This window comes from Andrena cerasifolii, chromosome 5, assembly GCF_050908995.1.
Source record: "Andrena cerasifolii isolate SP2316 chromosome 5, iyAndCera1_principal, whole genome shotgun sequence".
Classification (NCBI taxonomy): domain Eukaryota; kingdom Metazoa; phylum Arthropoda; class Insecta; order Hymenoptera; family Andrenidae; genus Andrena; species Andrena cerasifolii.
Genome location: NC_135122.1, coordinates 8,446,409 through 8,473,408, shown reverse-complemented (window position 1 = coordinate 8,473,408; position 27,000 = coordinate 8,446,409). Strand labels below are relative to the sequence as shown.

The window sequence follows — 27,000 nt, the reverse complement described above, 5'->3', positions numbered from 1 at the left end:
AGTCCATGCTGCTTTGACAAACATTTTTTTGGTATAATATAACCATGCAACAGCTTTGTTCCCAAACGTTTGTTTAAGCTTGGGTAATGAAACAGTTGCACAGTTCAGATTCTCATCTACTGGCAATTAAACAGTTGCATGTTTCCTCCACTTTTTGTACGTAAGTATAAGGAATTTGCATTTCAATTGCGAGATGAACTTGGGTGCGTGACCTTTTACTTCGGCACAGTAAAATGACCATTTTTCTGCGAGTAAAGAGGAGAAAATTAAAGTTTTGTAATGTTGGGAGCATTAGGTTTTATGAATCCCTAATAAGTTATTAATATTCTACGTTGTTTAAGTTCTCTTTTACATGTACACGTTTAATGAAGATTATTAGCAATTAAGGTACGAGTCAACAATTAGAGGTTTCGTCTGGTTTACCGAGCAACGAAGATTGTTGATTCTGCACTTTGGTATTTAATAGAACGATAGATGAACGATTAATTATTGAGACCAGAAATTTTTAGGATTTCGTGGTTGAATTACGTAGTGCGCTTATAGTTTGGCACATAATTTGTTTGCACCTTTTCAATTAAACTCCGTAGTAGAGTGAAGTTGCACCTCGTAAACTTTGTAGCTACCTAGACTTAAGTATAAGTTTGATGTAAATTCACAAAGCTAACCAAATTTACAAGCAACGTTAATATACCAGTTTGGCACGATATTAATCAATTTACTACAGAACCCATTTACACCCACGTGAAAGAAAGTACATAGTTTCATTAGTCCTTTGAATTTTGCATTAACTAACTAGTTCCAGCGTCAAATAATTTGCCTAAATACATTCTTCTAACTGAATTTGCCTACAATTATAGCATATATACGGAAAAATTCTTACAGCAGCTAATCCAAAAATATACCAAAAGCTTTCGAAATAAAATTGCTAAACGATATAAGCGTGTCAAATATTTATCGATATATTTTATAATTTCTGAATAGGAAATGGTGAAAAATATTTCACCATAAATGTACCAGTACGAATGCGATGTAAGATAACAGAAAGTCAGAGATGTTTGATTAAAATCACAGTTTTATTATAATTGTCATAATTTAGAAGCAGTAGGCAAAAGCTTTTCACTAATTTATTATGTTTTCTGCTTGCAGCAAATGCGAAGCCATTAACCTTCGACGAAGTGTACAATCAAAGTAGTCCGACAAACTGCACGGTATACTGCGGTGGACTAACTAATGGTCTAACAGAAGAATTAATGCAAAAGACCTTCTCGCCTTTCGGATCCATCCAAGAGATTCGTGTATTCAAGGACAAGGGTTATGCTTTTATCAGGTACATAATTTACTATTACTATCTTTTTCCACATGAGAATACGTATTTATCTCGTATCAAAGGTAAGGGGGTATTCCCATTCGACCGAGCCAAAAAATATATTTTTTTTATTGTATTTTCTGAAGTTCATACTTTTAAGAATATTTTGTTGAAATACTAACGCGAGATCTTGTAAAGTATTTGAACTAAATAGAGAACACCGACGAGCACTTACGAGTACTAACTTTCAACTTTTAAAGGTGTTTTTCACAAAACTACATTTTTTATAAGTGGTTGGCATGAAATCTCGAAAACGAATGTTTCAACTGGCTCCACACAGTGCACAATAATACACCGGACTCGAAATTCCCATCCATCCTAGAAGCAAGTACATATTTCAATTTTTTCGATTTTCCCATAAGCCACAAAATTTGCAAAAATGCGAACAAAGGTAATCTCAGTCCTTAAAATGCTACCATTTTCTCAAAACTCAACTTTTTGTCCTATATATCGGTTGGACGATAGTCACATTTATATAGGCTAATAATTTCTTTAGTTTTCCAGATATTAATAACTCTTGTGGTGAAAATCATGTCAGCCATACAGAATTACACGCGCTGAGAAGGCTACAATATCTCACTTATTATTAACTATTAATAGCAAACAAAATTCCTGAATATACATTAAATGTGAATAAGTAAATGTAGAAGTTTAAAAATTTTGAGAAAAAAAATCCCAGGGATCGCATTAAAATCGAACCGCAGAAGGGGAATACTCCCTTAAGTTTCGCATGTTTTTCGATGACACTTATGCACGACAGAAATAACGTAATGAAATTGTGCGAATGTAACTCAAAAGGGCAGAATAGAATTATTTCATACGAAGCTTAGTTTTCGTGAAAATCGAATTTAAAAGATTGCTGCCTGACTAAATAGATAGCAGTAGAATTTATCAGTAAATCCTCGAATTCAAAGAAATAGAAATTGAAGAATAACTTTCTGGAACAAGGCTTTGCTCGTGAGAGAATTCAAAAGTCCACTTTCTTGAATGAAACCCTCATTGGAAAAAAAGTGTTCCACAATTTCGACTGATTTCTGCCCAAAGATCCATTTCATCACCAATTGTACCATTTCACTCTTGCTTTCTGCCAATTCTTTTTTAACAATTTTTCAAAATCTAGTTTCTCAACAAAAAATTCTGCTCTTTTTCCTTGCTTTTGCACATGGAACCACCTTCTTCCCGACTGTACCATCATGTCGACCACACCCTACATAGGTACTTTGAAATATCCAATCAGGTAGTATTTTATTAAAATGGTATTCTACGCTTTTACGTGTATCTACATAATAGTAGGTACACGTGTGGTAATATAACATCGATTTGCACTACGTTGATCATCAAGCGGTCCAACTGGAATTTTCTATCCCCAACATGTTCCATACGTGTTCATGAATACCCCCTTAAAAAAGCCCGAAAATAGATCACCCAAAATTCATCAGAGGTTTCTCTTTCCAGAGCAAGACTAAAAATCAGTCGTCCCTGGAAGTTTCTCGCTGTATAATGCAGAAAGCGCGTTAATTAAACGGCACCCTTCTTCAGGTACATCCCAGGATGTACAGTTTTCCCGTGACAAACGTCCCCAAAAGTTGAACAATTATTCCAACCGGATTGCCAGCTCACGGAGCGTGCAGGCTCAGGAGCAAGACGCTCCGCTTCTTCTGTAACTTATTAATTTCAAAAGTTTGCCCGGGCGAGCGGGTGTCCTGCGTCGATCTCTCGATCCCTCGCGTCCCCCAAGACCGCGCCGCAATTGTTGTTGAAATATCGCGATGATATACGTCACGTGTAATATCTCTTCGAGATGTCACCGCGACGTGAAGTCCCCGAAGTGAGCGCGGAGTCCAAGCGCGCCGCAGTCGGGGACGATCGCGTGGAAAGAAACGGGCAAAACGGGCGTTAAGCTGGTCGATAGAGAAAGTTCCAACGTACACGGGCGGGCACTCGAAAGTGAATACTTCATACTTAAACTGGGCTCCTGGCGTGCGGCAACTTTTAAGGCTGAGCAGTCTAATCGGTGGGCGAATTAAATCGACACTCCCGCGAAGTAATAAGAAGTACAAAAGGTATCGACAGGCGGGCTGTTTGCTTTTGAAAACTATTTTCTTAAGACGTTCACTTGGGAAGTCGGTGGAAGTTCGTTCTATGGAAGGATTTTTTACGTTGTCTAACAATAAAGAAGATAAACGTTTGTTGGTTAAGCCTTCGAGCTGTGGCGGACTAGCCGGGATATCAGCTGGCCCGATGGCAAGTGGGCCCCCTTAAGGGTACTACTTAGGCAGTCGTTTCTGTCTAAAGTGAAGCATTTCTGTTTCAATTAATTATATAGAATCAAATTGAAACTGAGATTTGTTCTTTGGCATGAAGTTTATTAACATCCTGTGCTTTAAAAAACATGTTTGTTTGGTCAAAAATATGCATTATATATGGCGCTACAGATGGATACTTAAAGGGTTTTTTGTTTAAAAAATGTTTCTTTTGTTTTGGAGTGATAACTCAAAAACGGAGGTTCCAATCGGTTCAAAACAAATTCGAGCATGTTCACAAAATGTGTAGTTTCGGACCGGACCTAAATTGGGGTTAGACAACCCTGGTAAGGTCAAGAAATACAGAAACTTTGGTCAGTTATTTCTAAGTGGCAAAAACACTTTTTTCGATTAAAATTTTTCAACAAAGATAGGAGCGTTTTTGAATAATGTCCACAATTTTATTTCAAGTTCTCTTTAAAAACAAATATGTCGGTCGAGAGTATACTACAGCGTGTAGGGTTTGAACTGTGTGCTTATCTACGTTATTTCTGATGAACAGATTGCTGAAACGAAATTTTAACAGTAGAATATTAAATAAAAATAGGTTGTCTGTCGGCCGACGTTCAATTCTGTCCATATTTTATTTTTTACCTGACTTATGCGTAAATAAAAGTCCATTTTCTTACACACGAAACTGAGCTTTTTGCTTCAAAGTGCTTCGAGGGCAAAGTGCTTCATATCATATTGATACGTGTATGAAGTAGCACACAAACTTTTATTTCAACATATCGTCTACTTTTCTTTAAAGTCCCAAAGGTCCCCCACACCTCAGGCCGAGACTAGAACACAAAACGTAAATAAAATCGCATATACGTGCTCCTCTTAAATTCAACAACATGCACAACTTAAAAATAATAGATCATTCACTGTATGTTTAACAGATCAATGGCAACTCGTAGGAACAAGAACGAAGTAAATATAAAAACTACTCCAAAATTCAGTTCACATTATGAAAAATTAAGAAACCAGACTTTTCTGCAATTTTTTAAACAAAATCATCTCCGTAGACACAATGAATATTTCTTAACGTTATTTTAATAGAGCTAACAATAAGAAGCATCGATTTAAGTGAGGCAGGCAAAAATGTAAAATCGGAAGGACATTGGGGGAGGCGCGTCGTGGAATTTGTTGAAAGCACTGACAGCACCATGATGTCCTTACCGAGCTTTTGGCATCTGACAAGGGTGCAATGATGCTTTCAAAATTGATAGCTGATTTCGGTATGCGCCCAGAATCACTTGCATATTCAATCGATATTCTCGTACGTCAGTATGGCACGATCAGGAGGAAAATAACCATGACTCTGCGATTCGAGAGACCACACCACTACTACCAACGACCTATCTCGTTTGCCTCGGGGCAAATTGCAAATATTACAATAAAAGGCTACTATCCCGCGTTTCAGGCGTCATTAATTCTAGATCACCGTTCTACTCGGCTATCGCGCTAATAAAAATCCTTCGGTAGCAGTAAAAATAATTGCATAATATAATTGGACCTATTTTCGCATTCATTGGAATATAAACAGCTTCCTAAATCTTCAAACAGGAATGGAATTATTATTATTCCATAAGAGGCGTAGGTACAAGCTGACGTGGAAGAAAAGAGGGATAGATTTCCTGTATAATTGAAGACAACTGTTCAAACAGGCAAAATTAAATCTTGTTGCTGGGAAAATACGTAATGCTTGTAAATTTTGCAACAGAGATAGTTTTCCACATAATTACAGTCGCTACTTTCTCCAGAATATTTTTCTAGGAGGAATTACAGGAATGTTTAAGGCAACTTCATATGTAGGTACTAATGTGCATGGGGTAAAATTACTAATTGACTAATTTCTATATTGGTTAGTTCTTTTTTGTTTTACTCGGCACACGTATGTAGGTGTTTTTGGGGAACCAGAATTGTAAAATATATAATAATTAATTTAATATTTCAGTATGGATGTTTGATAAATTGGTAGACTTATTATTAAAGACACTATAATTCCATTTAGAAAACAGTGTATGTTTCCATTTAAAACAATATTGATAATATTGTGTCATCGAGGAAACTTATCCGAGTCCTCTGCAGATCAAATATTACTTTCCTCTTATTACTATCGGTAATCGTGAAACTAAAGTAGAATTGATCTCGCAATAAAAAATAATTACCCGTCGCAATAACGAATCAAAAACATTTGACGAATAAACTGTGACGTAATGCAGAATATTCCTTGCCCAGAATCGAGAAACACTCGACCGGATAAAGCGTTGAGCAGCACGACCTGCTGCTATCGGCGCACTAATATTTTGCGTGACAGAAGAAGAAACGTGGCTGGGAGCGTCGCGAATCCAAGGAGCATTTCCACTCTTAAAGGAGTATCTATCAGTGGCCGTTAAAGGCGGCTAGGTTTCCTTGACCCACCTTGGAGCAAGCCAGCATGGAGCGCGGAAGGATAGGTCGAAATCGAGCAATGGCCACGGGAGAAAAGAGACCGGCTAAGGGGACGAAAAACTCTTTTCCCTCCCTGCTTCCCATCGGTTCTTTCGACCTGGGCCGACGTTTCTCGCGCGCATTCTACGCTATTCAGCGTCGCTCTTCTTTCTTCCGGTCTCACCGGCAGCGACCCTCCCCCTGTCAGTATCTTTTCGTGTGTCTGCTGCAGTTCCACCGCCCGTGGACAATGTCCGCCGTTCGGATATCTGCCGTCTAATTGCTCTTCCTTCTTCCATTCTTCTATAGTCAGGGGCCGCGGAAACGAATATCTCGGGATGACGTATGGACTTACTCTTGGATACACTGTATAGACGGGAGGAGGCCAGTATGGGAAAGATGTTGAGGGCGAGAGAGAATGGAGATGGAGAGGACGGAAGGGAGATAGAGAGAGAATGGGGCAGAGAAGGAGAGATCCTTTCTTCCCGGTGAAAAGAAAGAATCTTATCTACTGCTGGTTATCGGTCGGGCTTTAGACTTCGGTGTGAGAACGAGGCGGCGGCAGAAAGAGGGTTGGTTGCTGACGATGACCATCCTTCGTCGTACTCGAGGACGTGGATGGAGAATGAACTTCTGGACGGAACTCCTATTGTGCAGTCCTGGACACGGACGTTAAAAGTGACCTAATCTCTCGATAAATTCGATGATTTTTCGTCGGTCCTTGCTGCCACCCGGTGTCGTATTCGTCAATCCACGATTGAGCTCTCGCGAGATGCTCGAGCCACGAGAATTGATCGAATTTCGCCGGGGAACGTGCCCGGAATGGACACGCGATAGCTGATATACGTTTTAAGGTAACCGGATATGGGACACGAGGATCCGGAGTACTGTGACCTACTATTCCAATACTTTCAATTTCTTCCATAATATTAACGTCACCAGTACGCAGGGCTCTTTAATGCGAGTTGAAAGAAATTTCAGAGATTCTTTCACGATGTTTCATCGTGTGTGGTTTAAACTTCCTGGGTAATTGTTTAATCATCAAACCTTCGGTGTCAATAATATGTGCCTCAACGTCAAGTATAGATATTTACGTACCTACATAGAATTACGTTCACTTTGGATATATATTCTTAAAACTTGAAAATCGTGTTGTGTGGAGCAGCTAAAAAGCAGAGACATAACATGCCAACAGCAGGATACATTGCTGATAATCTTCTTATTAAAAAAGAAAATTTACTTTGAATTTCACAAGTAGATCTCAATTGTTAAAAATACTAGGATAAAAGGGGGTAATAGCGGTCACTTAAGCGATAATTGTAAACAAAAATCAAGATGTGGAGTGAAATATTTCTTGGAAATGATTTTTTTATAAACTTAAGCTATCAACATTGTAGGATTCGAAAATAACTAGTATTATACTGATTTATTCAGTAAAATTACGAAACACATCGTTGTCCGCTAACCGCGCCTGCCCCATTCTCCCCTAATAATTATTTTGTATTTAATATTCATTATTCATTTTTCCCTGCCCTTTATAAAATCTCCTATTGTATAAAATCTTTAAATCAAACATTATCTTACTTACATTTACCCAAGAAATTATTACACAAATGATTTATCAGAAAGTAAAGTAATAAAACGTCACAATTGAATGCGTTTCGAGACAAATGTTTACAAACGAGAACTCCGTGAATTAAAGTACAGATGAAGAAACGACAAACGTTTTAGTACCTTTATTTACTTGCACATTTAAACAACAATTCAAGCCAACAAATAATGCGCGAGCAAAATCTTTTTTAAAGAATACATTTTACCAATCAGCCACCGTTTCGTCCAGACAAAATACTTCATTGAAATCGTATCCTCCGCTACGTATTAGCATGCAGCTTCTGCGACACAATCCAAGCACAACGCAACACAAAGGACATCGCATAAAAGGAATTTTAAATTGAAATAATTCCACCTTAATAACACCCCCCGCGCGTACATTGTGCTCTACCGCGTTCCACTTGGAACGCCAAGATACGCGTATATATTTAAATAAGTATATACCCGCCGTGCCTCCAGCCGAGTATTTATTTTCCACGGGGCTCCTCGGGATCATTTGATCATAGGACGGAATATCCCGTTCGTTAAAGGACGGAAGCTGTATTCTGAATCCTGCAGGGCGAGCATCCGTACACAAGATTATCTTTATAATGCCCCTAAAAACGACGTGTTTATGTCCGGCAGCGCGGCATAACGTACCCCCCCTCGCCGCCCGGGTTACATAGACGACATTTACGGGGACATATCACCCCTTGAATCTTGGGTAAACGCCAAATGGCAAACTTTAACCTCCCCGTAATTGAAGGACTCGATAAATAAGCCACTGTCCGCGTTCTTAGGAATGCGAATCCGCCTGTAATACCATGGACGACGACGGTTCGGATTCGGCCCCGCCATAATAAATAAATAGCGCGCGACAAAGAACAAGATAACACCGTCGGCCAGCAAAAGGGGCGAACGGGGGGTGGATGGCCAGCTCGGTCGTTATCGACGAAATGATAACATCGATGGGAGGGTGGCAGAGAAAGAGAGAGAGAGAGAGAGGGGCGAGGGGGTGGTCTGTTCGTGTGCTCGATACACTTTGAACGCTCTCCAAACTGTATGAAATTCAAAGTAGCGCCGATATACATACATACGCGGGGGTTACGATTTAACGTGGAATCTCTGGGCCCATGGTAATCTAGATTCCGCGGGATTCACAATTATCGTGGTTATTCGTGCGCGCAGGAAAAATCGCATAAATTAAACTGCAGGAATCGCTGAGTGCACTAGTAGCTGACCATTTCGTTAAAGCTACGATAATAAGGTCCTGTGTAACTGGCGGAAAGAGTGCCGGATCGCGCTACGTATTCCTCCCTCCCTCCACCCCTTATGTGCGAGGCTATGTGTTGGGAGGGTTCGACTGCACTCGTCACACATGGCAGAGAGGGAATATGTTTGAAATGAATTTTTAATGCGAGATAGGTTTGGGGTACACAGGGTGCGGCTGAAAGGATGGTAGAAGCGGGCAGAAGGTGATTCTCTGCCGAAAAATGAATCAAAAGGGTGGAATAAAATTTTCTCATTCGAGACTTGGTTTTCGCGAAAATTGATTTTGAGCTTTGGCGGGACACGCATGTGCCGGAGTGAGAATTGATACAATGATAATTGGGATGGGCTGATACTAGGGAGACACGAGAATGTCGGCATCTAATTACTTTTCGGCTCTGATTATTATAGTGTTTCTTGAGATATAGTTGCCACACTCAAACCTCGAATCGCAGTGATTAATATGTGTAGTCACTGTAAATTCGTTGAGAGAAATTTCACGCGTTACAAAACCAATCATTTTTTAACGCAGGCAACTCCAAATTGGAATTTGAATATTTCAAAATTTAGTTAACGACTCCGAGAAATTCTTGGGTATTTCTCTTTAGGCTACTTTAAAGAAGCTGTTTGCAGCATATGGTTTTCGTTTACAGTAAGAGAATTGAAATTTGGGGGTGAAAGTTTGTAGAGAACATTAAAATTTTCCAGCGTCGTTGGAAATGAAATGAAATGGATTTATCCTTTTTCACGTAAGCGCGTCATGTTTTGTATAAAAGCGTCGCAGGATTATCGGTTATTTTAAGAATACACGTGTTCGCGTTTAAGGGAAACGTTTGAAGCTAATCTGGTTGTATTTCAGGTTTTCTACCAAAGAATCGGCGACACACGCTATTGTGGCAGTACACAACACCGACATCAATGGTCAAACGGTGAAATGCAGCTGGGGCAAGGAGAGCGGAGACCCGAACAATTCTCAACAAACTGGGCAGGTAAACGTTCGCTCTTTTATTGAACCTCCATGAAAAGGGGAGGCGATGAAATTCACGACAACTGTGCCGGATAAAATTTGAAACGTTACTTAGGATGCACTTCTAAATCATTTATTTTATGGATTATCTCGTAGAGACATAGGAAAACACGGATACGTGGAACTCGTATCTCGTTTCCTAAATTCTTAAACTATATCGCTCGTAAAAGATATCTATAAGAACAGAAGGTACGCGTGCCCTGAGAAACGTTTACGAATACTTTTCACGAGAATATAAGAACAGAATAAAAATGCACAATTTGCCGGAATGTTTCGGAAGACTTTGGCTATTTTTTGTAACAGATTAAAATTCAATTAAATTAATGGTATCTGATTATTTTCAATTACAATTTGCGGAATACTATATTTAACTCAAAATAAGGTCGACGTTTTACTTTTTAAGAGACGTGACTTACGTAAAAGAACTAATAATTATTGTAAACCGAGAGTTAATATATGGTCTAGGTATTAATACTTGAGACGCGAAAGAAATATCAGAATAAGTATTAATTTAAATTGGAAAAAATGAACGCGTAAGTTATGCTGGGTGATGCATAAAGTGGTAGAAGGTGTTTTCGGGAAACTACTAGGTGTAACGATCAAATTCTTTTCTGAAACCTGAGACCTCAGTGGGACCGTTTATGTGATATATGCGGTATCGCTACCGGGTTGCCCCCCACGAGACGCATAAACGTAATAATTTATATACTATTTCGTTTGAAAAAGTGACAGTATGCCTTCCTGGTTGTACAACTCCTTTACATTTTTCGGTGCTTCTTTAAATAACTAATACCTGCCATTTCAAGTGCTTGTCACATGACATAAAACTGGGAACACGTGAACAGTTAAAAAAAAGCATGAAAATTATGTGGAGTTCATACCCACCTCCTTAATTATGCTACCTGTGAGAAAAAGTTTATTTAATTGTAACGAGATAAAGGAATAACGTCCCTAGTCCCTGAAAATAGTTCAGCATTTAATCTGCATACGTCACAGAAAGAACAATAATTAACTTTATAATTATAAAAAATATTTGTGGCCGTTCCTAATAGTTTTCGAGAAAATAGCATGCACGATTTTATAAGGTCATTCTTGCATAATGAATACCTTAAACCTTAAATTCCCTATAAATTTAGTGTAGAGTTTAAGTCTAATCTGAGAATTATTGCACTTTTTGTACTTATCAACTTACACGATAACTGCATCGTATAAAGTAAGAAAGGTCGTTGCACAATGAACGGGTATAGCAGTATAGTAAATCTGATAAAAAGGTCATATTTTGTATAACAGCTTTTTACGAGTCCGCGTCAATGTCACTGCTGTAATATTTAGAGAAATACTATCCGCAAGAAAATAAGTAAAACCCCGAATACACTGATACATAATTTAAATAAATAGGAATGGAATAGCACAGAATTAAGGGGAACATAACTTGGAAAGTTCGCATTTCAGCTGTATTTTGACTTTAGAGGTAGGTGCCAAAGATCCCAGCAATTAGTGCTGAGTTCACTTTGAACTAGAGCCGAGTTAGGGTTTGAATTAGAGATTGAATCGAATCGAATGTATTCTCTTGGTAGGCGTTTCCACTGTAATCAGACCATAGTTACGCTTAAAGTCAAACAAGAGGATCCCAAAATCATTTTACAATTTCTATTCCGATACTGCATAAACAAGAACCATAGAAATTGTTTACTAAAACAGACGACTTTTCAATCCCCCTAAAAACACTCGTACTGCGAGGCTAAAATCAAGATCGGCTATAACGATCTTTATAAAACCCAACGAACCTGCCCGCGTCCAACTCGAATCGCTTCAAATCCTTCGTTCCAGCTTCGTTTCCCTTAATCCCCAAAAATGGAATACTAATTTTATCGGGAATCCATTCCGTCTCATTTGAAAGTAAAATATCAAGCTGCTACGTATCGCTGGCGTCCGTGAATCGCGAAAAGTGAAATCCTGTGAAATATTGGCGAAAGGAAATAATTACAGCATTCGATCACTAGCTTCATCCGGTTCAGGCTACGCGCTCGGTACACGACCAGCTAGTACGGGGCTAGTGGAGGAGTAAAAACGGAAGGCGGAAGGGGGAAGGAGGGAGGACAGGGAATCGTGCAAGATTCCGGTCTATTCACAAGCCTTGATCTAAAGTGTGTCTATCGGGTCTCTTAGCAATTAGCGGCAGTAGGACGAGTGAGTACGTCCGATCTGGAAATGGTAGCCGAAGTACGCCCTCGCCTCCCTCGCCCTCTCCTCAGTAGTACTTCCATCCATCCATCCACTGTTACTCGGCCCGTGACATCGCTCTAATTGATCCCTATTCCCATAACGCGCTTCTCCCACGAGTACCGGGGATATCGCATTACTACGTACCTCATCATGGCCTCACGGTCTCATACTCGGCGCAGTTGCACCGCTTCTGTGTTCGATCTCTTTCTTAGCCCCGCTAAATTAGCTTGGAAACGTCGCGGGCGACAATCGAGGCCTTTACTTTGGGCTCCTCCGCTCGCCCTCTTTACAATATTAGTCTTCAGAGACGCTCTTCGTTAAGTACCGTCTCAATGACCGCGGTGGCAATGAATTATGAGAGGGAGGGATGAGAAAGCAGCTACATTATAAATGCATTCGTCAAAGATTAATGGTGAAACGTTGTTACGAAGCCCACTAGTACCTTATGGACAGGATCCTCGCTTGTGTCAACAAGGCGTGCCAGCTTCACTGGCGTTGCCCCAAAGAGGGTTGAAAACCCAATTGCTTCCTCCTTGAATAATTGTAAGCTTAGCTGCTGGTCAGTGTAGCAGAATTATGCTAATATTATGAACGAGTATGTACATTGGGGTGAAAATTTTAGGGGAATTGTTTTTAAGGTTTTCTATGTAAATTTTGAGCCTGACTGGATAAGGGGAGAAGGAGCCTCTGGGCCCTTGGACATTTAGATAGTTACTTAAAAGCGCACAAAGTCGATTTTATTTAATTATCCTCTAAGTTATTGATTACATAAAAAAAATATGCCAGACAAAAGTTGTAGATCTCGATCATAAAATATGTATAATTATTCTAGGGCGTTCCTAAGAACGTGTAAGCATTTCCAACCAAGTAGCTGTGAAAGACACACAACCCTATCAACTATCAACTATCTTTTCCCTTTTTTTCCTTTATTCCGATCCCACTGTCCAACGTGAAACCTCAAAGGAACACCCTGCGATCAGTATTCGCGGCTAAAGGGTTAATAACACCCGCGGCAGAAGGATTTGCTACGAAAATTCGAAAATGCAGCAGCTGGGGCGGCGGCGCATTGAAGTAATCGCCGGATCGCTCCCCTTCCGACAATTTAACGGCGCGCATGAAACATTACGAGGGTTTTTAAAAGCGCGCGGTATTACCATTCTTAACCCTATTGACATCGTTAAGCGTAAAAGCCAGGCAATGTCCCTGCTCTTTTCTGTTTCATTGATCCCCGTGCTCTTCCAGGCGTTATCGTCGGCGACGTATCCATACTACGCGGCGGCAGCAGCTGCCGCCGCGGCGGCGGCGGGCGTCGCGGGTGTCGGAGGCGTCGGTGGCGTTGGCGGTGCTGGCCAGCTGGGGTACTGGTATCCGCCCCAATCCTACCCCACGACAGCGGGACAGATGCAGGCTGGTGGTTTCCTCCAAGGGATGCAGGGATACACTTACGGACAGTTCGCTGGATATCAACAGGCGCAATACATGGGGTAAATATCCATTAGAAACTCTTATTCCTACATCCGCTACGGCCTTCACTCTCGCCTTGCATTGAGCATCAGGCCGGGGAACGAGAAGCACGCGTACGTTTCTTTAATCTAGGATGATCTTCAAAGAAACGAGTACGCGGTTGGGTCAGGGAAGACCCGGGGGCCGTAGTAGAGTCGAAGAAATGGGAGCGCGATTGGGTCGGAGATGACCCGGGGGCCGTAGTAAGATTATAGGAATAGGAACGCGGTTGGGTGGAAAGCACCCGAGGATAGTGGTAGGGTTAAACGAAGTAAGAATGCTTTTGCTGCAGCGGTTCTGGGGTATCATGCCTCACAGAGACATAGTGATGTGGTAAAAGTAGTGAAGGGAAAAATTGCTAGCATCCTTGAGTGCGCTGCAGATAATTCAAGAGCTCTGAGGTGAATTCCTTGGTATTAGTACTGTAAGTTCCTGGGACTTGTAGGAATAGAAGTAAATATGTGTAACAGTGTAGGGATATCGTTTCACAGTACATAGGTGAGTGGGTACCAGGTTAGGCAGCATATCTCTGCAAGGCACTGTACGTTTTTCAAGGAACTGGGAATTATTTCAATGCAGTGGCACTGGGTTAAAGGCTGTACAGTTCATTACAGTCTTCTTATCGGAAGACAACACCACCTTCCCCACTCTGTGGCCAGATTTTTTAGGAACAACGACGTCAGGTCACTTGCTGTTCTTATGTTCTCGCATATTGACGATTATTTTACACTCGACTTTTGATGAGTAGAGTCTGTATACTGGATACCCCTAAATTTATCTTCAGTAGAAATTACATGCTGGTCTGCATAGTAGATGCACTTTATAACTCACATTAACATATTGCCTAAGAAAACGTTATACTTGACCACAATGAACAAATTTTAAGGTCAACAAATATACATATATCCCTTCGAGTAGTAAAACTTCAAGGTAAATTGTATAGTATGAATATACACAAGATTGCAAAGGGCACCGATTTGCATGATGCATTTCATAAGCATAATTAATACAATTTGTACAATTTATATTCCTTATTACACGTAAAACCCTGAATTTTTTAAAGAAGAAAGTAGCATTTACAATACCACTGAACTGAGGGAAGCAGAAAATAGTTTTAAAAAAAGGGTCTTTTGTATATTATTATCATAATAGACATCTGTGCAGATTTTAAAAACTGTTACGCCCAACTTGTTTTCTTTTGTCAAGTGAACAGTACTTCTGTCGTTTTAATAGTGGTTTGTTAGAAGTGTCTATTATCCCCGCTTCGCTTGCATTTTCTCTGTAAAGAAACAGGATCAATTGTAACTCGCCAGTTGCTCGAAACGAGACTGTCGCAGCTTTGTTGACACGACTTAAGTAACAGCAATTCTTTTGATTCCCCTTTCGAGGACAAACTGCAGATAAACTTCAACAATACACCACTTGATTTTCTATTTCAAATTAACGAGCGCAACCACGGTCTTTTGAGCCTTCTTTCACAAATTTACTAACATTTTTTTTTGTCTAATGAGAATTTAAATGAAATACAAAAAAAAATTTAAAATACGATCGCAGCTGAAAGTATTATGTAACTTTTGGAAGTTAATTTGTTTCTATGTTTAAAAATAAATATTTCTATCAATACACTGTGTGACTCTGATTGCCAAAGGTGTAAAATAAAAGAAAGTGAATGAAGTTATTTAAACGATAACTCCATAACAAAGTACAATTATTATAATGTCACATTAGTGGTATTTTGCATTTAATTATCTATTTTAAATTATAAATTTCGTATCTTTTAAATTTTATTTGTGCCTCAAAGTTATGCCAAAATGTCATTAATAATCATACTAAATTAAGCCAATAAATGATTTACACGATGTAGTATGTAACCTTGAACTAGAAAGATGTACCACTGCAAACAGTTTGCGAATACAAACGATAATAGAATAGGACCAGTGCTTGCAGAAATGGGCGAATAAACCAGTAAATAAATTTAATTGGAAATTCGACTGCGTCGTAAAGTAGTAAATACTGCGCTCGTTTAAACTGTGACCTGCAAATGCGGAAGGTACAAAAGGGCGCAACTTTTAAGGATCACACAGTATATACCTCGAGGAAATTTCTGGAATAGAATATCTCTCGACGCTTTTACGATCTATGAAATGACGCCCTTAAAGTGGATATCCAAATGTTTCTGGAGTATCGTCAGGACTGTAAAATAAGTAATGGTATACGTTCGAAATAAACTAAAGCATTTAATTGTGTATGTAGCAAAGTGTGGAACTGAAACTGACGTTTTACACCCTCTATGAGATTTAAACGGTACGAAAATTAAGGAAGCGTCCTTCGTAAAACGCTATCAAATGTTCTTCGACATTAATCGTTGGCAGGTCGGTCAAAAGCGAAGAAGATATGCTAAGAAATTCTGAAATAGGTCGCCAAAGTTGAGCAGCATATCTTACTCGCCTTGAGGATGAAAAATTATTTGCTTGGGAGCATACGCGTTCTGTGGTTACATAGAAACCAATTTGTTCTTCATTTATGCTTAATAATAATAATTACATTTGGTTCTTAAATTTCGTGCACTATTAAAAATAGTGCGTTTCACGCTTCGTGTAATAAATCCTTTACCCCGTTGTTCTACCTTTCAATTGCACCTGAATCACTTCACATTTCTACAAGGAAAATCTGTTGGATGGTCTCGTAAGTAACTTTGTATCCGCAAATTTGCTGGGTGCATAAACAGCTAAATAAGTAGCTTGGAGTACAGAATGCGTTAATGCAATATAATATAATATAGATAGAAAATAAGGGGTTCTAAATTACAGTACATAAGTTATTATTAACTGCTATTATTGCCAGCTATTAAAATTCCAGCTATTCCATAGAAACATAATGCAAAACATGGTGTTACCTTTATTTAGTGTAATTACTATTTAATTATTATGTATCATTAAATGCCTGAGATTCATATAACGTAAAAAATAGAATGTAATTTTTGCTGCAACCAGGAAAATGGACGATTCATCGTGTAAAAATGAATATTCAATTTGCAAGAAAATTTGTTTGCGCGCGGATGGGTTTTCTACGAAACAGAATGTGGTTTAAATAATACACAGTTGTATTTTTATAGATTATGTATTGACTTCTTATTCCATTGAAAGTTACTGAAAATGTCGCTCCGAATGTTGCACGTGAATATAAAATACTAATCCATTTCCACTTTGTAATTTTTCAGATGTTTTTGTTCAGACTTTTTCATTAAAACTGGTCAAATAAAAATCAGAAGCAGCGATTGGTGGTCAAGAAATTCAATATTTTATTGCCATAAGTAATTCAAACACAATTTTTCATGTGCACTAGAAAACAAACAGTTTGTCAGAATGGAGTGTATTGATTGAGCTCTATCACTGTCATAAGCAGAAACGGCGAGTAATAGTCAGACACGATAACTAAATCGTATTCACATGGGAAGGCTGCGATCGTGAAGTGTACTTTTTAGACGAAACCGAGGTGAAAATTTAAAGGTAGAAATATATAAACCTTCCCAGAATATTCGACGCTAACACTTAGCCATTTTTATGAAAATTCATTTTATACAGCAAAATTATTAGTCGTTCAATCGATTTCATTTTTATTTCAAATTGTAAATGTTGATGAAAGGAATAAAAAAAGGTCCATTATGCAACGTGACTTTGCTATCACTCATTTACCCAGAAAATAGAGTACCCAGTAGTACAGTGCACTAATTAGTCAGACATTTACGCGAGAACCCTGAGACCCAATTTACTCGTGAACTAGACATTCTACGAAAAAATTATATTCCTCATTTTCAATTCAGTTTAACACGTAGAATTCGCCACATTTTCGGTTGCGCTGCGAATTACATTTTAGCCTGCGTATTTCTGAAATCTTCACTTGCATTGATAATGAAAGCGTTCTTCCACGCCAATTCAATCGTATCTTGCAGCTGATATTAGGGAGTTTATTTTTAAACGAATTCCTAAGCCAGCAAACTGATTAATGCCCCTTAATCTTTCATCGACTACATCATATTTTAATTTCATCCAGATGTCTAACATCAAATGCAACAGAAAGATTAAATGAATTAAATGCTTCCTATCTAGGCTTCACACAAGAATTTGTAACGCGTCATATGAATCTTTCGAATTTCTCGCGAGTCTTGTTGACCGATTTCTATGGGACGTCCAACTATGTGCTCAGGTTGTTGAACGGAGTAGTAAACATTGTACTCTTAACAGAGATATCGAATCGAGTTTGCGCGTTTGCCGATCGCGCAATTTTTAGAGATTACGCGGCACAGACGAATGGGATGCTTTCCGGTGAATATCTTTCGACGTTCTTACGATCCGTAAAACGACGCTCTTAAAAGAGCGTACCCGAATGCTTTTCGAGCGTTACCAGGATTGTAAACCAGTAATGTAAGAAATCCTGTATAACCGAAAACTTTCGGTGCCCCGCATTGCGCGGTAAACGTTTAAAAACCTTTAGGCGACAATACATTTATTCGCGTAACTTTGAAATTCCCTATTTCGATCATCTCGCGTGAATTATAAATCGTTTTTACCATAGCGCCCTTGGTGGGAATTATTTATCGCGAAAAACCACTGCGTCTATGAATATTAATGAACGCTTTGGTTTTAATGCTTTCGATACTTACAAATGAAATTTATTCGTCCGGTTATTTCTTAATCAGTTTTTATCACTATACAGCACAGCTTCTAGTTTCTTTCATACACGTGAAATATTTTCCTACTTTTTTCCAGTCTCCTCCTTCGTGCGTGGTAACTCAGAAAAGCTGCATACAATTGATTTGTCCCATAAATTTATTTCCATCGCGTCTGCCGTGTTCGCGTGTGCGGCTCGTAAAGTATGTTAAAAATGTTATTGGAAGGTAGGCGTTGACGTTGCATAACTCACAGCCATAAGAGATCTCGTGTTACAACGACGGAACGTAAATGCAGAGCGTTATAAAACTGTCAGTTCGGTACTAAACGTTATCTAACAACAATTTTAAGTGTAAAGTCGAACGTCGAGTAATAGTAAATCTGTGTGGTAGGCAGGGCATCGGTTCTACCTTTTTTCCTTGCCACACAGATTGTAGATACTTATTCAAGTTTGCATGAAATTTATGTGCAACTTGATACATGCATTTTATTTTATCTTGTTTTGCCATTTAATCCTGAACTCAGTAGCCAAGGATTTTATTTATGGCACAATTTTTTTCTCCATATATTTGTTCAATAATGAACAATTTATTCAATTACATATTGATTGTCAGTATTGAAGTCTCTCGCAACATATATTTTGCAATTATACACGTGACCTTTATCAAATTTATACTAGGGATATTTTAGCATTTATTTATATAGCAACTTTCAACATTTGTCTAGAAAAAATCTTGATATCTAATTATTATATCCAACGAAAGTACGTAAATGGTCCTCATTTTCATTATGTTCTGATAGTCGTGATAAAACACAGCTATTGTTCTTCCCTAATTCTTTTTTGCATTTAACATTTCCAATGGAATACAGGACACTATTACAAATGAGTAAATGGCAGAACAACAATGCATCACGACTTCAAAGCGTAACTTGATTCAGGCTCGCTGCGATTTATACCATTCTACGTGTAACATGTGTCGCAAACAATAAACAAATGCTACCTGGAAAAAGTACACGTCAGTAATACATTTGAAGGGTAAGGGGGGAAAAAACGGGGAATGTCCATTTTTCGTAATTCTGCGATTTATAGCATATTTTGTTGGTGGCAACTGGGACTACCGAACTGTCGAGTCACAAAGGGTTATGGAGTCCAAATACCGCCGTAAGATACCGATAAAGATTTGGTATACTGGTTAAAAGCAGGAGGAAGAAAATTATATAAGAAAAATAATTTCATTGAACCTTGTCTCTTTACTGGTGGACCAAAGTATTACAGCTTAATTTTCCGAATAAATCTCTTGTACAACATTCCCTGGTTTTCCCCTTACCCTTCATTTACAGGTTCCAAAAAATAACCATAAAGACAACAACTGCTCCTTACACATTAATCTATCACTATTTAAAATTCATCTAAATTTCCTCCCTACGAGTTCTACACAAATGTAACGAGAGCTTCTGCACGCTAGCCAAAATATACCGTGCAACAATTCGTATTACATCTGGCACAGGATATCGACCCGTTGCCCGTTTCAAGTTGAATGAGCAAAAATTCTCTTTTCCCCCCTCTCTAGAACGTGCTCATTTATTTACGCGGGAATTATATGTACAACCTGTAAATACAGAATGGGAATGGGTGTCCATGCCGCTGGCACGCCAGCAGGCTGGGGCCAGGGATTACCCGGGGGACCACAGTTACCGTCACACCATGCCACGACGGTCACGGCACCCCCAGGGGTGCAAGCCGCGCCCCCACCACCTCCACCGCCGGCACAAATGATGGCCTACCCGATGCAACAGTTCCAGGTATCCATTATCTTTCTGTGTGCCTTCTTTCTATGCGCGTTGCATATTCTATTCTATATGTCCCCGTACTCGATGTAAGTGTACCCTGCTTCTCGTATCTCTGCATTGTATTGCCAACTTGATCCATTCATTGGGAGATCAACGAATTCGATCAATCGCGCGATTCTCACAGTTATGCAACGACGGGCACAAAGGGGAAGCATTTCTTTCATGCGTGCTTCCATTTCCCCCTGACCCTGTTGCCGTAATAAGGGCGCACTGCTTAAAATAAATACGGGATAATATTCTTGAAAAGCTTTGATGAATGAAACATGAAATGTTTTGTACCTGATACGTCACAGTGTATTTTCTTTTATCGAACTTTTACACAGATGAGAAATTCTGTAATCTGATATTAACCATGTACCCAGCTTTTCTTCTAATCCGATCGAATAGTAAAGAATGAATGGATCAAATTATGGTAATAGTTTTCCAAGTTTCAGTCTTGGCTTCTGTACGCAGTAAAAGATTTCATGAGGTGACTGGATGATTGTTGATTGAGAACATTTGTGTAATGAGTGACTTCTTTCATAGGATTGTTTGTTTCATTGTCCCTGAAAATGTTAAACAGAGAATCGGTTTACGTGTTGCACTTCATTCGTGTTAAGCGATGGTAACGGCCACATAGTGAATGTCGCACCCTCCCATTTTTACACGCATGAATTTCTGCAACACATCCTCGTGGTCACTTTCCTCGTCATGCATGCGGCTTCGTCGATCAAATTTAATTACCATTTGTGAAAAACGTAAATTCCTGTTTCCGCTATTCCATTGAAATGTCCCATTTCTGTTTCCAATTATTTACTATTAACCCTTGTATAGTGTATCATAAAACAAATTTTGTGGACCATCGATTTTCAAGTATAAAAAATAAAGGGGCAATCACCCTTTTAATAGATTGAATTTGAAATTGCCAATTTGAAAATATTATTATGGTTTATGGAAAATATTGTAGTGTATTTGAATGAATTAAGAATGATAATTTTAATTACCCAACACTGATTATTTAACAGACATAAAATATAATACTCCTTTAGTTCATTCCAATTTCGTGATATGCTTTCATTCATCAACCAAACAAACTTTCTCTCAAGGTTCATCACAGAATTCATCATGAAAAAAATAAAAACGCTGCCTTACTATTTATTTATATATTTCGCTACATTTTTATTTAGCTCTTACTCGACGAAACAACGTCCCCAGAAATCATCACCAGCATAACAATATTACAATTAGTGAATGGGACTGAAGAGCGAATTGATCATACTAAATGCAAAGTCGAAGGTCCGATTTTTCGACCACCGCGCATGAGAACGTCAAACCTACCCTCAAATATTTCTGCATTACATTTAATACGCACGAATGTTCGTTGGAGCATGGACTTGGCTGAAGTACACGCTTGTTCAACTTTATTTGTCTAAAATCGAGTATCTCGCTGGGTTTTCTTCGATTCATTCTGATACAAAAAGTATATAAGACATTCCAATTCCGAGTGAAACATAAGAAAATCATGATTTTTGAAACTGTCCATCAAATGTAACGGACTGAAATTTGTAATCATATCACAATCGAGTAAAGTATATAAAAAAAAATCCAATAAAAAGCAGAATTATAATATGCACGCAGAATTTGATAACTAAGGAACTGCTCCTTCACATTTTCCTCACGAAGATAATTACAAATTGAGGAGTTGAAATGGCAAACAATCTAAGTGCCAAAGAAATAAGAGATTATTAACCCGATAAACGCTTGAAGTGCTTTAATAATTCATTTTAGTTTCTAGGACTGTTGCGAGACGGAGCTGAGATCATAGGTACCAACGTCGCTGTAGTTGGAAAGAAAACATTGAAAATCTTCGCTTTTGGCACTCACGTCATTTACCATTTCAACTCCCCAATTCTTTAAAACGCTGACACGCGTGCCCCCTTTTATCGCAATTGTTGAAAAGGTGAACGATGAAAGCTGTTGTTTGAACCAATGACTGCGGGCCAGGAGAGATACTCGAAATCATCCGAAAAATTGTCTTTATTTACATATTTCGGTTCGCAGGCACAGTGATCGCTACCACTATCATCGCACGGCCTGGCTTATCCTTACTTTCAAATATCACTTTACATCAAGGAAACTGCATCTACGACCTGGCTCAACCTCGTATTCAACCAGAAAAATGTCGTTGGAGAGCGTGTTTATAAAATGAGTATCACCGTTTCGTATGAAATGCAACTCCATGGAGGAGAGGCAGCACAGGCGAAAGAAAGAACGCACGAGCGTCCCGTTGTGTCGCCAGTGTCGTCGTTGATATTTCGATTTCGATTGCACCGAGGAACTTAGCCATTGGTCCACGGAAAATGGTTGCCCGATCGCACGTCGCAGTCACGTGATCAAAAAAAAAAAAAAAACCATGTACACGTTACACTGATACGTTTCTCTCGGCGTTTTTCTTTTCTTCTTTTTCTCACTACTTAGTCGAAGAGGCCAAGCAACACAGCTCGCAGGATACCGCCTCTTTGATCGTTCACACTTTCCGAGCATTAAGAGTAATTGAGGTTGAGTCACGGTAAAGGTAGATTCAGATCGAGCAGTCTTCGTGTGTTGGAATGTGAAGAGCTCGAACGCGGAACGAAAGGGACTGCGTGAGAGTGAAAGAGAGGCAGGGAATTGAGAACAAAATGGGTGTTCGGTGTTGGAGACGAGAGATTGAAGTGAGCGTGCGTGCGAGAAAGGGAGAGAGAGGATGGAACAGGGATAGGGATAGAGAGAGAGTGTGTGAATTGTCGAGAATATTTCTATTATTTTATTGAAATTCGGACCAAGACTTAACCAGTGTTTGTGTGTTCAAATGGTAAAGTGTGTTCTTGGTTGCGGTCCAGCTAGCGGATGAGGACTGGCTGACGCCTAGCCTTCTAGTGTGATGGTAAGCAAGTACACCCCACCAACAGGAACAACTTCTACAGCAACAACAGTTACCACCACCACCACCATTATCACCACCACCACCACCACCACAACCAACAACAACTATAAAATTTCCGTCACCGTTGACGCCACCGCGACAGCAAAAGCAACAGAAATCATGCCGCTTCCGGCTTGACGACACGTAAAAACAGATGGCAGTGATCGCCAGAGAACAAGTGACGACCGCTTACTAAGCAGAGAGCCAAGGAAGAGGAACGACGGGGATGGAAATGGGGTCCGGACCTCTCATCCGCGAACGTTTCCTGAAGCGACCGAAAGAAGAAAAGAAAGACAAACACTTCCACGCTCCCCGTAAAAATTTTCACGTCCAAATATAGCCGGCAACTTTTGCGAGAAAGGAAAATGAACCGCTACCGTCAACAAATCAGAGGTATCCTCTCGTCCAGTCTGTAGGATAACGTAGCGTCTCTCTCGGCTTGAATTAATAGATAGCGTTGCCGTCACGGTAGTGTCAAAAGCTTCAGTAATGAAACACGAATTCCGGGGGTACGCGGACCACCATGTGATCGTCGAACACTGTAACATAAGCAGCCAATATTTTGTGCGTCGCGTCCAGCCACAAAGGGACTGGCTATGCGGCAGAGGGTAGCGAGGCGAAGCGTGCACGCCGAAGATGCCCGTGGCTCACACCTCCCGGCATTCGATCAACGCTAAGCTCCTTTGTCTCGCGACGGGAAGAGGGGAGGAGAGATTGGAAAGCGACGGAGCGCCGCCAAATACCCACCCGTAACCCGGATTCATTATTTTTGTAGTTTGGGGCTTGCAACAGCGAGAATTGTAATACTGCGACGGCGCGGCGCGGAGAGCGTGAACGCGTTACACGGAGCTCTGTGCGGCGGTCGCCGGTGTGATCGCGGTGTATAAATGGTAAATAGGAGAGATTCGAGGGAAACACGTGCACACTTGTGAAGATTCTATACAGTCTATAAAAATGGCGGGAAAAACAAAGGAGCGTTATTTAAGAACGAAATTCAACAATTTAGCTAGTTAGGTAGGTATGTTATAATAAAAGCGTTACTCGAGGGCGATTCGAAATTCGGCGGCAAGGCGGAAGCAGACCTCCACAAAAAAAAAAAAGTCGACGATCCCGCGTTCCTCGGGAGGGGGAGGATTTGGAGGGGGAGGGGGACTGTTAAAAAGCGCACCTTCGTACAACCACTCGACTATCGTGAACCACGGAACTGATAGATCCACCGTGTCTTAATCCATTCTCCGCCGCTGCGAGGACTTCCCCCCCTTCGGTTATTATATTTATTATCAGACTCGTGGCCAAAAAGACAAATCATGCACGAAGTCTTCGCAGACAGTCGAAGAGCCGTTTTTATTGTTCGACTTGAATCCTTCTGACGCGGCACCTAGACAGTTGGATATTTTTATAAAAGATCAGCCGCATGCGCCGAGGGGCGTCGACCGGTGCTTGGCGCGTCGATCTCGCGACTACGACGACGGAGCAGAAAAGGCAGAAAAGAGAGGAACAAAAAAAATGACAAAAAACGGAAGAGGGAGAAGAAAAATAACGAAAAAAAAAAAAAATGGTACCACGGATCGGAGAGAGCGTCCAATGATCGGTCGACTCCAATCAATCGTGCCGGGTCTACCGTGGTTTTTAACTTATACTTTAGATTTTTATATAATACGCATACCATAGAACCAAAGAGGAAATCTCGACTTTAAGACGCTTAAGCAATAAATCATTAAGCTTAGGATGGAGAGTAAGTCGTTTATCCCTGCGTCTCTCTGCTGTGACTCGCTCTGAGCTGATCATGCTCGCTGGGCTACGAATTCGCGACAACGAAGGGTATAATAGATTGGAGAGAAGGGGACATGACGAGGGGGTTTAACGATTCGACAAGCGAAGGGGAAGAATCGATTCACGGTCTGTCCGATGTCCCGAATTTCGACTTGGCCAATTTCTAATGTGGAGAAACGGAGGACGAAGTCGAAACAAGCGTAAGGATGCGTGACGCTCGTGCGTGCGATTAAAAGAAATATTAATAATGTATGAGAATGGGAGTGAGAGGAAAGAAGAGAGCGAGAGAGATAGAGAGGGGAAGGGAGTGTGTGAAACAATGAAAAATTATAACACAAGCGAGAGACGAAAAAAGAAATTAAACAATTCGTAGATAGACACATTGCACAAACAGCACGAAAGTTAGATTAGATACATCGGGTTTCTTCCTCACGAATCTGTATCCTGTCCTTCGATTGAATCTTTTAAGGGTTGCTTCTGTCTAATTCCGTCGTATGGAGAAGAGAAAGCAAATCCTCCGGCGTTTAAGCTATTTGAATAGTAGCGAAATAGAGGCGATGGTACATGCATCGTTAGAAACGAACGGGCGCAGGAATTTGGAAGAAAGCGATATGCGAAGATCGACAACAGTTTGAAGAGGTTTGTATATCGAGAAACGAAGTAATCCCATCTGGTTTGCCAATCTATAATCCTCTTGGGCCTTCGCAACCCGTCTCTTACTCCACGCTTATTCTCTTTCAGTTTCAAGCACGATCCGGGGCTTCGTACTGTTCTTCGTACATTTCTCCATTGGCGGGTCACCTCGAAATCACCGTTCCGCTATACAGGGCGTTCCGAAATTATGCCACGAACTGGCACACGCAGATCCGTTACGCTAATAGAAATCGAGAAGCTCTCTACCGTTTAGCAATCCGAGCATTCCTGTTCAAGGTGCCAGCAATTTGAATCCAGGAGTCTCGCTTTCGGTGCGCGCTGTTCAAACGTCGAACGGACAGCCAACGTTTAGAATGTAATAATAAATGCAAAAACGTAGTGCTCAATATTTGGAGGAATGAAGGAGCAAGTGGTGCAATTGCTAATGTCGTGACAAAGTGAGACCGAAACTTCCACCTACGTACTCTACCGGTCATTATTGCTACTTAATTGTATACTAAAATTATGCTATTGTGCTAAAAGGCTGGAAAGAGGGTAAGTAAAAAAGAAATAGTCGTATTTACTAGGGGGTTAAATCTTGTCGCACTTTTCACATCCTTAGTAAATCGTGAATCTTGCAAACAAGTAACAGAAATCTTCCTAAATCACCCCCTCCGCATTTCTTCTCCATCCCAAATATCATGACAAACACCGATATCCCTCCGAAGCCTTCTTCTGAAGTTTCTGCCGATGTTCCTTGAGGCGACAGCGAAAATCGAGAAACTAAATATTACTTTTTTATGCAAAATCTCATAAAATAGAACAATTTATTCTACTCGTGGAGTGAGAAAATGCGAAGATTAAAGTGTATAGCTTTAGCGGGTGGAAGTCGGACTCCCGAACTTTAATTTCTTATATGACGAAAATAAAGCCTCCGATTCCAGAGCGGTAAGGGACTCATCGACTTCTTTTATCGCGCGGAGTTTGCATGCTTGGACTGGCCCCATAATTTTGGGACGCCCTGTGCGGGCGCAGAGTGTGCTTTCGTGTTTGTACGGTGTCTCTCGGTAATGAAGCTGTCTCATCAAACGGGTGCATGGCGACGGCTGCGAAATCCGTGAGTTTTGTTGCGATCCGATGAAACTCGTGGGATTTAGACAAGCGGATCGGAAGGGGGCGAGAAAGGGTAGGGAAGGGACGGGGAGAAAAGTAACAAACGATAAAGGGGGAATGGTGGCGGATAAGGATGGACCGAGTAAAGGGAAGGGAGGCGGGGGAAGCGATAAACAAGTTTGTTATTAATCAAAAGATAGACGGATCGTGCTTTAAACGAATCAAAAGTGTTTAACGTTTTCCAAATCAAAAGCGCGATGATCAAAGAACGATACCGGGACAATTTGCAGAGGCGTAGACGAAGAAAGAATGGC

At 40.2% G+C, this 27,000-nt stretch overlaps 1 protein-coding gene across 7 annotated transcripts in view; it reads left to right on the top strand.

Annotated features, from left to right (window-relative positions):
• Positions 1-25,179, top strand: part of LOC143369220 (cytotoxic granule associated RNA binding protein TIA1) — a 591,539-nt gene extending 566,360 nt beyond the window's left edge. For 6 of the 7 annotated variants that reach the window (XM_076812870.1, XM_076812876.1, XM_076812873.1 and 3 more), the window contains 5 exons: positions 1,147-1,327; positions 9,806-9,935; positions 13,442-13,683; positions 19,995-20,175; positions 23,085-25,179. In XM_076812870.1, the coding sequence (XP_076668985.1) occupies positions 1,147-1,327; positions 9,806-9,935; positions 13,442-13,683; positions 19,995-20,175; positions 23,085-23,126 (776 nt within the window). In that variant the 3' untranslated portion in view covers positions 23,127-25,179. Of the gene's footprint in view, positions 1-1,146; positions 1,328-9,805; positions 9,936-13,441; positions 13,684-19,994; positions 20,176-23,062 lie in introns of all 7 variants that reach the window. The other variant, XM_076812871.1, reaches the window with a different exon arrangement.
• Positions 25,180-27,000: the final 1,821 nt, after the last annotated feature.